Source organism: Dendrobates tinctorius, unplaced genomic scaffold (genome assembly GCF_039654945.1).
Source record: "Dendrobates tinctorius isolate UK_male_01 unplaced genomic scaffold, ASM3965494v1 ptg000155l, whole genome shotgun sequence".
NCBI lineage: Eukaryota > Metazoa > Chordata > Amphibia > Anura > Dendrobatidae > Dendrobates > Dendrobates tinctorius.
Window position 1 is genome coordinate 10,575,882 of NW_027361822.1, and position 12,489 is coordinate 10,588,370.

The following is a 12,489-nucleotide window of genomic DNA, read 5'->3' on the forward strand; positions in this document are numbered from 1 at the left end:
ATTCTGACATTGTTTGCTCGTGACATATTGTACTTCATGTTAGTGGTAAAATTTCATTCATATAACTTGCATTTATTTGTGAAAAAAAACGGAAATTTGGCAAAAATTTTGAAAATTTCGCAATTTTCCAACTTTTTATGCCCTTAAATCACAGAGATATAGCACTCAAAAATCTTAATAAGTAACATTTCCCACATGTTTTGGAACCAAAATTTCCCACATCAGCACAATTTTGGAACCAAAATTTTTTTTTTCTAGGAAGTTACAAGGGTTAAAAGTTGACCAGTGATTTCTAATTTTTACAACACCAATTTTTTTTTAGCGACCACCTCGCATTTGAAGTTACTTTGAGGGGTCTATATGATAGAAAATACCCAAAAGTGACACCATTCTAAAAACTGCACCCCTCAAGGTGCTCAAAACCACATTCAAGAAGTTTATTAACCCTTCAGGTGCTTCACAGGATTTTTTTTAATGTTTTAAAAAAATGAACATATAACTTTTTTCACAAAATTACTTCAGGTCCAATTTTTTTAAATTTACCAAGGGTAACAGGAGAAATTGGACTGCAAAGGTTATTGTGCAATTTGTCCTGAGTACGCTGATACCAGATATGTGGGGTAACCGATGTTTCAGCGCATGGCAGAGCTCAGAAGGGAAGGAGCGCCGTTTGACTTTTTCAACGCAAATTTGGCTGGAATTCAGATCGGACGCCATGTCACGTTTGGAGAGCCCCTGATGTGCCTAGGCAGTGGAAATCCCCCACAAGTGACCCCATTTTGGAAACTAGATCCCCCAAGGGAACTTATCTAGATATGTGGTGAGAATTTTGAACTCCCAAGGGCTTCACAGAAGTTTATAACCTACAGCCGTACAATTAAAAAATCATATTTTTCCACAAAAATGATATTTTCACCCCCAATTTTTATTTTCCCAAGGGTAACAGGACCACAAAAGTTAATGTCCAATTTGTCCTGAGTACGCTGATACCCCATATGTGGGGGTAAACCACTATTTGGGCGCATGGTAGAGCTTGGAAGGGAAGCAGCACCTTTTGACTTTTTTGGCTGGAATTGAGATCGGACACCATCCCGCGTTTGGAAAGCCCCTGATGTGCCAACACAGTGGAAACACCCCACAAATGACAACATTTTGGAAACTAGACCCCCAAGGAACTTATCTAGATGTGTGGTGAGAACTTTGAACCCCCAAGGGGTCACAGAAGTTTATAACGTACAGCAGTAAAATTAAAAAATCATATTTTTTCCACAAACATGATCTTTTAGTCCCCAATTTTTTTATTTTCCCAAGGGTAACTGGAGAAATTAGACCCCAAAAGTTGTTGTCCAATTTGTCCTGAGTACGCTGATATCCCATATGTGGGAGAAAACAACTGTATGGGCACACGTCGGGGTTCGGAAGGGAAGCAGTGATGTTTTGGAATGCAGACTTTGATGGAATGATCTGCGGGTGTGATGTTGCCTTTGGAAAGTCCCTGATGTGCTTAAACTGTGGAAATCCCCCACAAGTGACCCCATTTTGGAAACTAGACCCCCCAAGGAACTTATCTTCACAGAAGTTTATAACATAAAGCCATAAAAATAAAAAATCATATTTTTTTTCCACAAAAATGATATTTTTGCCCCCAATTTTTTATTTTTCCAATGGTAACAGGAGACATTAGACCCCAAAAGTTGTTGTGCAGTTTGTCCTGAGTAGGCTGATACCCCATATGTGGGGGAAAACTACTGTTTGGGTACATGGCAGAGCTTGGAAGGGAAAGAGCACCGTTTGACTTTTTCAACGCAGAATTGGCTGGAATTGAGATCAGACACCATGTTGCGTTTGGAGAGCACTTGATGTGCCTAAACAGTAGAAACCCCCCAATTCTAACTCCAACTTGAACCCCAACACACCCCTAACCCTAATCTCAACTCTAGCCCTAACCCTAGCTCTAACCTTAGGCCTAACCCTAGCCCTAACTCTAACCCTTGCCCTAACCCTAGCCCTAACCCTAATGGGAAAATGGAAATAAATACTTTTTTTTAATTTTATTGTTTTTCCCTAAATAAGGGGGTGATAGAGGGGGGTTTAATTTACTATTTATGGTGGGTTTTTATGTTTGGCAGCTGTCACATGCTAAAAGACGCTTTTTATTGTAAAAATAGATTTTGCATCACCATATTTTGAGAGCTATAATTTTTCCATATTTTGACCCACCGAGTCATGTGAGGTCTTATTTTTTGCGGGACGAGTTGACGTTTTTATTTGTACTATTTTCGGGCACCTGACATTTTTGATCGCTTGTTATTCGAATTTTTGGGATGCAGAATGAACAAAAACCAGCATTTCATGAGTTTCTTTTGGGGGTGTGTGTTTACACCGTTCCATGTCCAAATTGATAAAGCAGTTTTATTCTTTGGGTTAGCACGATGACAGCGATACCTCATTTATGTTGTTTTTTTATGTTTTGGCACTTTTATGCAATGAAAACAATTTTATATAAAAAATTATTTTTGCATCGCTTTATTCTGCGAGCTATAACTTTTTTTTATATTTTCGCTGATGACGCTGTATCATGGCGTGTTTTTTCCGGGACAAGATGACGTTTTCAGCGGTACCATGGTTATTTATATCCGTCTTTTTGATTGCGTGTTATTGCACTTTTTGTTTGGTGGTATGATGATAAAGCATTGTTTTTTGCATTGTTTTTTAGTTTTATTTTTAAGAGGTTCATTAAAGGGGTTAACTAGTGGGACAGTTTTATAGGGTGGGTCGTTACGGATGCGGTGATACTAAATGTGTACTTTTTTTTGTTTTTTTTATTTCCAAAAAATTAATTTTTTTTTTATTTATTTAAGGATTTTTTATAAATTATTTTAACACTTTTTTTTTACTTTATTTTATTGTCCCAGGGGGAGACATCACTGTGAAGTGTCAGATCGTTGATCTGACACTTCACACAGCGCTGTATCAGATCAGCAATCTGACAGGTGCTGATACAGGCTTTCTCATGCCTGCTCTCTGCAGGCACTGAGGAATCCGCCTCTCTGCAGGACTTCACGTCCATCTTGGATCCGGGGGCATGCAGGGAAGGAGACCGTCGGAGCAGCACAGCACATCACGCTGCTCCGGTGGTCTCAGGGAAGCACGGAGGGAGCCCCCTCCCTGCCGATGCCTCCCTAATCCCCCGGTACACTGCGATCATGTTTGACATGTTTGATCGCAGTGTGCCAGGGGTTAACGTGCTGGGGGTGGTCCGTGACCACCCCTGACACAGTGCCGGGTGTCAGCTGTGATAATCAGCTGACACCCGGCCGCGATTAGCGGCGCCCCCCTCCCGGAGCGCCGCTGATCGCTGAGACGTACTATCCCGTCCCCAGTCATAGGGGCCCGGGTACCGGCCAGTCAAGGATAGCCTTAATCTTACCAGACTTCATGTTCAGCCCCTGGGGAGAGATGACATAACCTAAGAACTGTATCTCAGAACGATGGAACTTCTCCGGCGTGATACACAGATGGTTCTCTTTCAGTCGTTTCCAAACAGATTTGACATGGTCTTCATGTTCCTGTAGAGTCAGAAATAATTTGAATATCATCCAAATAGATCACCACAAACTGGTCCAATAAATCTCTGAAGATGTCATTAGCAATATGTTGAAACGTCGTAGGGGCGTTGCAAAGCCAGAAGGGCATCACGAGATATTCAAAGTGTCCATACCGGCATCTGAATACTATCTTCCATTCATCCCCAGAACAAATACGCACCAAATTATAAGCCCGACGAAGATCCAGATTAGAGAAAACGTTAGGATGATGGACTCTTTCCAATAAGGCAAAGGATAACGATTCCGTATAGTTACCTTATTGAGTTCCTGATAGTCAACACAGGGTCTCAGGGTCCCATCCTTCTTTTTTTTACAAAAAATATAAATGCCCCCGCTGGTGAGGAAGGACATATGAAGCCTTTGGCCAGATTTTCATCAATATACTCCTTTAAGGCTTGAAGCTCAGGCGCTGCCAAAGGGTATCCGTTACCGAAAGGAATAGCTGCCCCAGGAAGCAGCTCAATGGGACAGTCATAATGCCTGTGTCGAGGAAGCTGATCTGCTATCTTCTTGTCACAGATGTCAGAGAATTCTTTATACGCTGAGGGTAAATACCTGTATAGGAGGTTCCGTAGCCGTGGACTCAGGGACAGCTTTAGTTATCGCTGAGTTGCTCCTTGTTGGAAAGATAATCTCCTTTGTGTCCCAGCTGATCGTCGTGTTCTGAGAATGCAACCAAGGGATGCCTAGAATCACAGGGAAATGAGGAGAAAAATTAACAAGAAAGAGAGTTTCTCCTGATGATTAGGCTCCAACAAAATCTCAAGAGGTACAGTCTCCTGGTCCACAGGCCCGGAGATTAAAGGTGACCCATCCACTGTTTCCATAGTGATCGGAGAGGCTCTTCACTGAATCTCAGTACCATGTTCCTTGGCAAATGTGATGTCCATAAAATTGGCATAAAGTTTGGTTCCTGTACTGCCATTTGGATACTTAGGTCCTGTAAAGTTTGTCCAAACATTTGTTCATTGCATTCAATGCTTCCAAATTTCTTTCCTTACACATCTTTCTGCAAGGACCTAATTATAGCAAACGTAGTAGAAAAAGACAGCAGGATGGCACTCACCGTTCTCTTGAAATGATTCACTTTATTTCATGTTAATAAAGCACAGGCAATGGCACGGGAGAAATGCAAAACGATGGACGACAGCCGTTTCGTGCACAATGCACTTCAACAGGTCCCGGGGACGTGCTTTATTAACATGAAATAAAGTGAATCATTTCAAGAGAACGGTGAGTGCCATCCTGCTGTCTTTTTCTACTACGATAGTTCATGTTTTTTCTTCACATGGATAGAGCACCCGTTCAGCAAGGGTTACAGGTGTCACACTGATAGCGGTTATAAGTGACTTTGCGGGTATTTCTTTCTAAGGGACAGAGCCGGATGTTTCTTTTTTCTTTGACTGACTATAATTATAGCAAACACCTGCTCTAATTTGCTTTCTGCGGTCATTGTTCCAGCAGACTCCTCTTTAGGCTAGAGTATCCTGTAATAATTATAATGGATAACTTAGGAATCACTTTCGTGGAACAAGACAACTACAGAACACAGTTAGTAGGTGGTAAAGTCTAAATTATATCACATGGTGATCCAAACAAGGCCAGGAAAAACACAAGTCCATAAGCACTCAGTGTTAATATTAAATGCAACCTACAGGAGTCTGTAGGAAACTTCAGAGGGAAATGCAATCAAGCGAAGTAGTCTGTGAAGCACAGTTATACTTGGAGAGACTTGATACAAGTAACTCCTTGTTTAGTTCATACACGAATAATTATATATATATATATATATATATATATATATATATATATATATATATATATATATATTGTAAGCCAGTTCAAATAATTACGTGTACCCCAAATGCAGGTGAGAGCAGCACAACAGCCAGAAGCAAGATGAAAACTGGAAACCGGTGTATGTAGCAGAAACTCTGAGAACGGAGAAACAGGAAATCCACACGGGTTCACAGAAGCAGGTAGAAAGCCTGGAAACCACCAGGGTCAGGAGCTGGACACAAGCAGAATACTCTAGCACAGACTAAAGGCTGGGGTGGCGTTATAAAGCAGGAAGACAAGGGGCACATGAGACAAAAGACGCCATCTTGAAAGAGGGCAGGAATGTCTGAAAGGTGATAAAAAATGTTCAGAGTCCTGACACTCCCATTCTATAGATGTAATTTTTGTTTTTCTTGCCCATATGTAGAATCTTGCATTTCTCCCTTTTATTAGTCGCTGCCCATTGTTCAAGGTTATCTAGAGCTTTCTGAATCTTTTCTGTCTTCTCTAGTGTTAGCTAGCCCTCTTAGCTTTGCATTGCATCGAAACCAGCACATGCTAGAACAAGCAAGCACTTAACAAACAACTACAGATATATGTGTAGCCCCATAGAGGAAAAGAAAATGCCTGGATAGCCCATGTAATGGTAGTACTCTTACATATGAGAGTGTTCTCATTAAAATTTATGAGGTACTTGAAGTTTTTTTCCCAACCAGCCACAAAACTGGACTACAAAGTTAGCCCCATTATAAACCATTTGCAAACTAAGAAAAATGCACACATAATCTTTAATTTATTCAAGGACTGAAATGTCAAAGACTTTTCCCATCCTGGTAACAACATCAGGGTCAACCTTTGTGGCCATCCCTTATACTTAAACCTGTGACTGCTGGTACCATAATGGGATGATGATAGTATAACACAGTTTGCCACTGTAGTATATCAAATAAGCTCAGCTCCTGAGCCTGCTTTACACAGCTAGTGCTCTCATCCACAATATCAAATCAAAGTCAAATGTCAACAGCATGTTTTATGCAAAACATTTCCCACATTCTGTCATGAATACAACTTTGCCTAAGTGTCAGTGCTTGGAAGTCAATAAAACTAGTTGTCCGAATTTAACATTTTCTTTATTCTGAACATAAAAAATTATGTGTTTGTATTCTCTGATGCATACTGACACTAATTTTAGCATCATAATTTTTTCCATAATAAGAACATCATCATGGCTTCTCCCCTTTGTGACATCTCAGATGTCTAACAAGATGTGATTTCTGATTAAAACATTTCCCACATTCTGAACATAAGTATGGCTTCTCCCCTGTGTGAATTTTCTGATGTGTAACAAGATGTGATTTCTGATTAAAACACTTCCCACATTCTGAACATAAAAATGGCTTCTCCCCTGTGTGAATTCTTTGATGTGCAACAAGGAGTAATTTAGTACTATAACTTTTCCCACATTCAGAACATGAATATAACTTCTCTCCTGTGTGGATTTTGTAATGTCTAATAAGATGTGATTTGTGGATAAAACATTTCCCACATTCAGAACATGAATATGGCTTCTCACCTGTATGAATTCTTCGATGTATTATAAGATGTGATTTGTGGCTAAAATATTTCCCACATTCAGAACACGAATATGGCTTCTCTCCTGTGTGCATTTTCTGATGTCTAATAAGATCAGATTTCTGGTTAAAATATTTCCCACATTCTGGACATAAAAATGGCTTCTCCCCTGCATGAATTCTCTGATGGATAGTAAGATCTGATTTTCGATTATAACATTTCTGACATTCAGAACATGAATACGGTTTCTCCCCTGCATGAATTCTCTGATGCGCTTCAAGATCTGATTTCTGATTAAAACCTTTCCCACAGCCTGAACATGAAAATGTTTTCTGACATGTGTGACGTTTTTCATGTTCAACAAAATGTGATTTCCTTTTAAAACATCTCCCGCATTTAGAACATAAATATGGTTTCTCCCCTGTGTGAATTTTTTGATGGTAAACAAGATTTGATTTCCGAGTGTAACATTTTCCACATTCTGAACATGCATAGGACTTCTTCCCCTTGTGAGATGTTTGATGTTCAACATTTCTTCTGTTATTTTTATTTTTCTTAACATTCTGTGATGAATCAGAACATAGGAGTTGAAAATCATCAGATGATAGATTTTCCTTTGTATAGGCTGAAGTTATATTTGGAGTAATGACATGCTCTGTACTTTTCTTTTGTGTGAACCCATGATCATCTACTTTAATATTAGAAGACATCACATGTCCTTTTGAATGATTAATACAGTCACCTGCCAAAAGAAAAATGAAGTTTTTTTCATTTTAAAATAATATAACCAAAATGTGAAATGAATATATTATAACATCGCTGTATAAAAATGTCCACACAAATTGCAAAGGATGCAACAGAATTCAATTTACTGATTAAGGATGCCATACACTTTAAGGAACTGTTAGCCTCTAGTTACCTCACCCCATCAGTAGCGTAGCAACCGGGGAGGTAGAAGGGCGGTCGCCCCGGGCCTCGCGTTTTGAGGGGCTCACCCGGAGCTACTCTACTGTTAACTGTATCTGCGCGCTATGAGGCCAGTGAGTGGGGCAGGGTGGGTGGTGGCAGACCATCATCGCAAGTTGAACTGTGTCAGCTGGTTGCCGATAGAGTTGAAAGCAATGATGAGAGAGGGTGCATCACGCTCAGTCACCCACCAATCCCACACTGCACCTAATGTCACTGGTGCAGACACTGACAGCCATAATGCTGAGTTGTGCAGTCACTCGGATCAGTGAGGGAACGAGGAGGAGAGGTGAGTATTGTATTTCTTTATTTTTTCTTTATGGGGAGTGCATTATACTATATAAAGGCCTATAGGGAGTGCATTATATTATGTGAAGGCCTATGGGGAGTGCATTATACTATATGAAGGCCTAAGGGGAGTGCATTATACTATATGGAGACATATGAGGAGTGCATTATACTAAATACAGGCCTATGGGGATTGTATTACACTATATAGAGGCCTACGGTGAAGTGCATTATACTATATATAGGCCTATGGGAAGTGTATTATACTATATATAGAGTGTCACGGTTGTGCCTGGTGCGACAGTCACTTTGGAACCGGCTATAGAAGATCTTTGTGCTTGGCTTTGCAAGCGCACCTTTTTGATTTTCATGTCTGTTATGGAGTGATATCTTTCTCCCTCTAGAACCTAGCAGTGACATCCACCTTCTGCTGCTTATTGACACCCCTTTGCTGGATGTTTAAATACCCTGAGTCCCTTCACCAAAGCACTGGTGTTAGCTCTACAGTATTTATGTCTGTTTGCTGAAAGTGCTAGAAGTTGACTAGTTTCTTCTGGGAGTCTCTTGGAGGATTGCTGGTGTGAGCTCTCTTGGGTCGTCTCAAGCTAAGTGTATTCCCTCGTTTGTCTTCCTGCTTTGTCTTTAGTTGTAGTGGGGGCTGACTTGTTATCACCCTGTCCCCTCCCTATCCAGGACCTATCACTAGGGGCAGTCATGGATTAGGTTCCTGCTTGGAGATAGGTGCGGAACCTATTAAAGGTCGTTAGGGCAGACAGGGTGTTTAAGACCTGCCTAGGGTTTTTCACTCCCCCCTTTCCTAGTGTTTGGGCTCTCCCACCCTCTTCCCACTCTTGTGCACCTGGCTTCTCCTTCACGTAGCGTGATATAGAGGCATATGGGAAGTGCATTATACTGCATTACACTGTATATAGGCCTGTGGGGAGTGCATTATACTATATATAGAGGCCTATGGAGAGTCATATATAACTTTTAATAGTATTATTTAGAACAAAATTATTTTTCATAAAAACAATGACAATTACGACAAGCACTTATTTTTCATCTGCAACACTTAGGGGAGAGAGGACAATTTCACCCTAAAATTGCACTGATGTCTCCCTACCTACCTGCGGAGGTTGGCACCTTAGACCTGCGCACTGGCGCCCATGCTCGATGGTGGATATCCCTCCCTTTCCCTAGAAAAACCCCTAACAAAGAATATCTAATCAATCTGAAACAGATGGTACCTTACTCTTAATCCCCTGCACTCTATATATTCTTTGCTAGGGCCTTTCCTAGGGAAAGGGAAGGATCCGCTTTATCTTAATGTCTCTCTCAATTTAAGGAGTATGTGCAATAACAATGTGATTGATGCACATGGAAGCATTCATTTAAACTGCTGAAAATGTTCAAAAGCTCTATTACCTGGTGATGTGGGGGGCTGGGGAACCTCCATCATGACATCCTTGTACAGATCTCTGTGTCCTTCTAAATACTCCCACTCCTCCATGGAGAAATAGACGGTGACATCCTGACACCTTATAGGAACCTGACACACACAATGATACCGTCATCCCCCGATCCCGCCATAGCGTTACTGTATAATGTCCCAGCATTCCCAGCAGTGTCACCTCTCCCGTCAGCAGCTCAATCATCTTGTAGGCAAGTTCTAGGATCTTCTGGTCATTGATGTCCTCATGTATCAAGGGGTGAGGTGGAGGCCGCATGATTGGGCTCAGAATTCTTCCCCATCCCTCAGACACAGGGTACTGACAGCGCTCACTAGAGGTCTTCTTCACCACTGTGTAATCCTGGTTATGGAGAGACACATTAATAAATCTCACTACAGACAGATAATAGGTAAGAATGAGGTAACGTGACGTCATCAGAATCTGTCACCTCTCCAGTAAGACGGGAGAGTATCTCTAGGGTGAGGTGTATTATCTTCTCTGCAATCTTGTCCTTATCCATCCTTGACAGGTGAATCGGGAAAAATCTCTTGAATAGAAGATCTCCACTGAGAGGATCCGATATTGTAGGGACCGAAGCTGGAAGAAGAAAGCATTGTGAACGCATCATAAGCATATTCAATGAACGAAGAAGATCAAGCTTCCAAAGTATACAAAAAAATATACTGTACATACTGTATTTGTAGTCCATTAAAATGTAAAAGAGGTGTACACAGTAGGAAAAAATTTGGTTTGAGACCCTCTGTAAAACCAACGCTTTTCGAACAATTCGAACAGCGCAATTTTGCTGAACTATTGAGTCTGGTTTGCCTTAGTTTCCAGGAAAATATTGAAAGAGAATTGTCCAAAACGGATACTAAATCCAACCTTACCAAGTCGGAATATCAAACTCTTACGGTGGATCAGTTGTGGTAATGAATGCAGTAGATTATCTGTCTTCTATAGAAAAAATGCTTACTGATACTAATATCTATGTTCCATTACAGAGTGACCCTACTGCACCATACCAAAAAAACAAAATGATATCATCCAGGAAGTTTTTACAATGGGAATTCTTTCCAAAAAAAGTGTAATATATATTGGTAACCAACTCTACTATTCCAGTCTTACATGCCTTTCATAACAAAAAAAAGAGGTTTTCTTCATCCAATGCACCCTATAGCATCCGAGATCGGATCCTTGAGTGAACGCTGAGGTCAATGGCTGAATTCAGCCTTACAGCCCTTGATCTGATGTATACCAGACTATATTTAAGATAGGTGTAAGGATGTGGCGGAGAACTCCACTGCTTCTCCTCTCTCCTATGCGCTGGTCCCGTGCACTTCACTGTATTAATGTAATGTATGTGCTGTGTTTGCAATGTATAATGTCTGTTATTGTATTATTGTGTTATTGTACTGTATCCTATAGTTAGGGATAGCAGGAGGGAGTTAACCTGGTGGGTGGAGTTAACAGCCCCAAGAAGGAGTAGGAAGTTCAGGCTTCTCAGTCAGTAGCCTGGGCACGTTTGCCCTGGGCAGGTGTGCAGCAACGGCCGGGGCATTGCCAGACCCCAGGAGGGGATAGAATCTGTTGCCCCGGACTTAAGGGCAGCAACACGGACATTGGCAGACCCCTGGACTGCGTAAGGGCCCAGCCGAAGGGACTTCAAGCGTCCAGATTCCAGCGTGGGGACTGCCACCTCTTTTGGCCGCCATGGGTTTTGTGGGTATGGCCGTGGATGTAGCTAGGGAGAGAGCAAGAAGTCTGTGTTTGTACTTTCAACATCTCTATTAAAATTGTTCTTCTGTTGGACTGCAGCTGTGTTCAGAGTGCTGACTGTGGCTTAGTTGACTCGGCTGGGACTACCACCTCGGGCCACCTTGATACATACACATGATGTGTTAAATTCAATACAAAATATTAAATGGTCTAATAAATGGTCATAATTGAGCTGCAACATTGTTTCGCTCTATACAAATACTCCCCATATAATACTGTTATTGGCCAAATACAGTTAATAGTCATCGGATTTACAGGAATTTATCAAAGCGGTTTTGTTTTCTCCCCCAACACACAATTATTTTATGGCTAATGGGAAATTTTTCTTGTGGAGCAGTGACATCTCAATGGGTGCCAGATTTTCACCATCTGTCGCCAATTTGGTTATGGTGCGATTGGAGGAACCATTTATTTTGAATGAGAACAATCCCTTCTGTGATTTTCTTATGTGGTATATCAGATACAAAGACATTCTCATCTTTATATGGAGTGAACATGTGTCTGCTTTCCGATCACACCTGAAAACTAATGATTGAAACCTTGGGTTCACTAATAATTGACATCAACACACCATAACTTTCCTAGATGTGGAATTTCAGGGTCATCATGACCTAACGATTGCTAGCAAAACCTCTAGGAAGCCCACATCTAGAAACACCATTCTACATGCACATAGTGTTTACTTACCACATATGATCAAGGCAATTCCTGAGGGAAAGCTCGCCAGAGCTAAGAGAAATTGCAGTACTAGTGAACACCATTTTACACAAGAATCTGAATTAATACAGAGAGGCATTAACACAATTGTCAATCGAAATCTTTACAGCCTAAAAGATAATGACACACTGGACGCAAACCTCAAAAATGGTGTTAGAATACTACCCAGAAAAGCACCAAGTGTGGGAACCTTTTTATCAACTAGTTTATATAACTTACATAGAAACACCAGCCAATCAAAAACCTGGCTGTCAGTAAGGGGCTTCCATAGTTGTGGCCAGCATACGTGTAAGACCCACTCGCATGCCAAAAAATGCAATTTTTTTTCC

The 12,489-nt window shown here is 41.0% G+C and overlaps 2 protein-coding genes across 4 annotated transcripts in view; one reads left to right on the plus strand and one right to left on the minus strand.

Moving 5' to 3' along the window:
- The window catches only part of LOC141051117 (gastrula zinc finger protein XlCGF66.1-like), a 111,476-nt gene that overhangs the window by 63,890 nt on the left and 35,097 nt on the right, over positions 1–12,489 (plus strand). The gene's annotated exons all lie outside the window — the stretch shown is intronic.
- The window catches only part of LOC141051074 (uncharacterized), a 39,917-nt gene continuing 33,923 nt past the window's right edge, over positions 6,496–12,489 (minus strand). For 2 of the 3 annotated variants that reach the window (XM_073547929.1, XM_073547928.1), the window contains exons 2-5: positions 10,113–10,261; positions 9,845–10,024; positions 9,639–9,762; positions 6,496–7,701 (exon numbers count right to left, since the gene is read on the minus strand). In XM_073547929.1, coding sequence (XP_073404030.1) covers positions 6,611–7,701; positions 9,639–9,762; positions 9,845–10,024; positions 10,113–10,184 — 1,467 coding nt within the window. In that variant the 5' untranslated portion in view covers positions 10,185–10,261 and the 3' untranslated portion in view covers positions 6,496–6,610. Of the gene's footprint in view, positions 7,702–9,638; positions 9,763–9,844; positions 10,025–10,112; positions 10,262–12,130; positions 12,218–12,489 lie in introns of all 3 variants that reach the window. The other variant, XM_073547927.1, reaches the window with a different exon arrangement.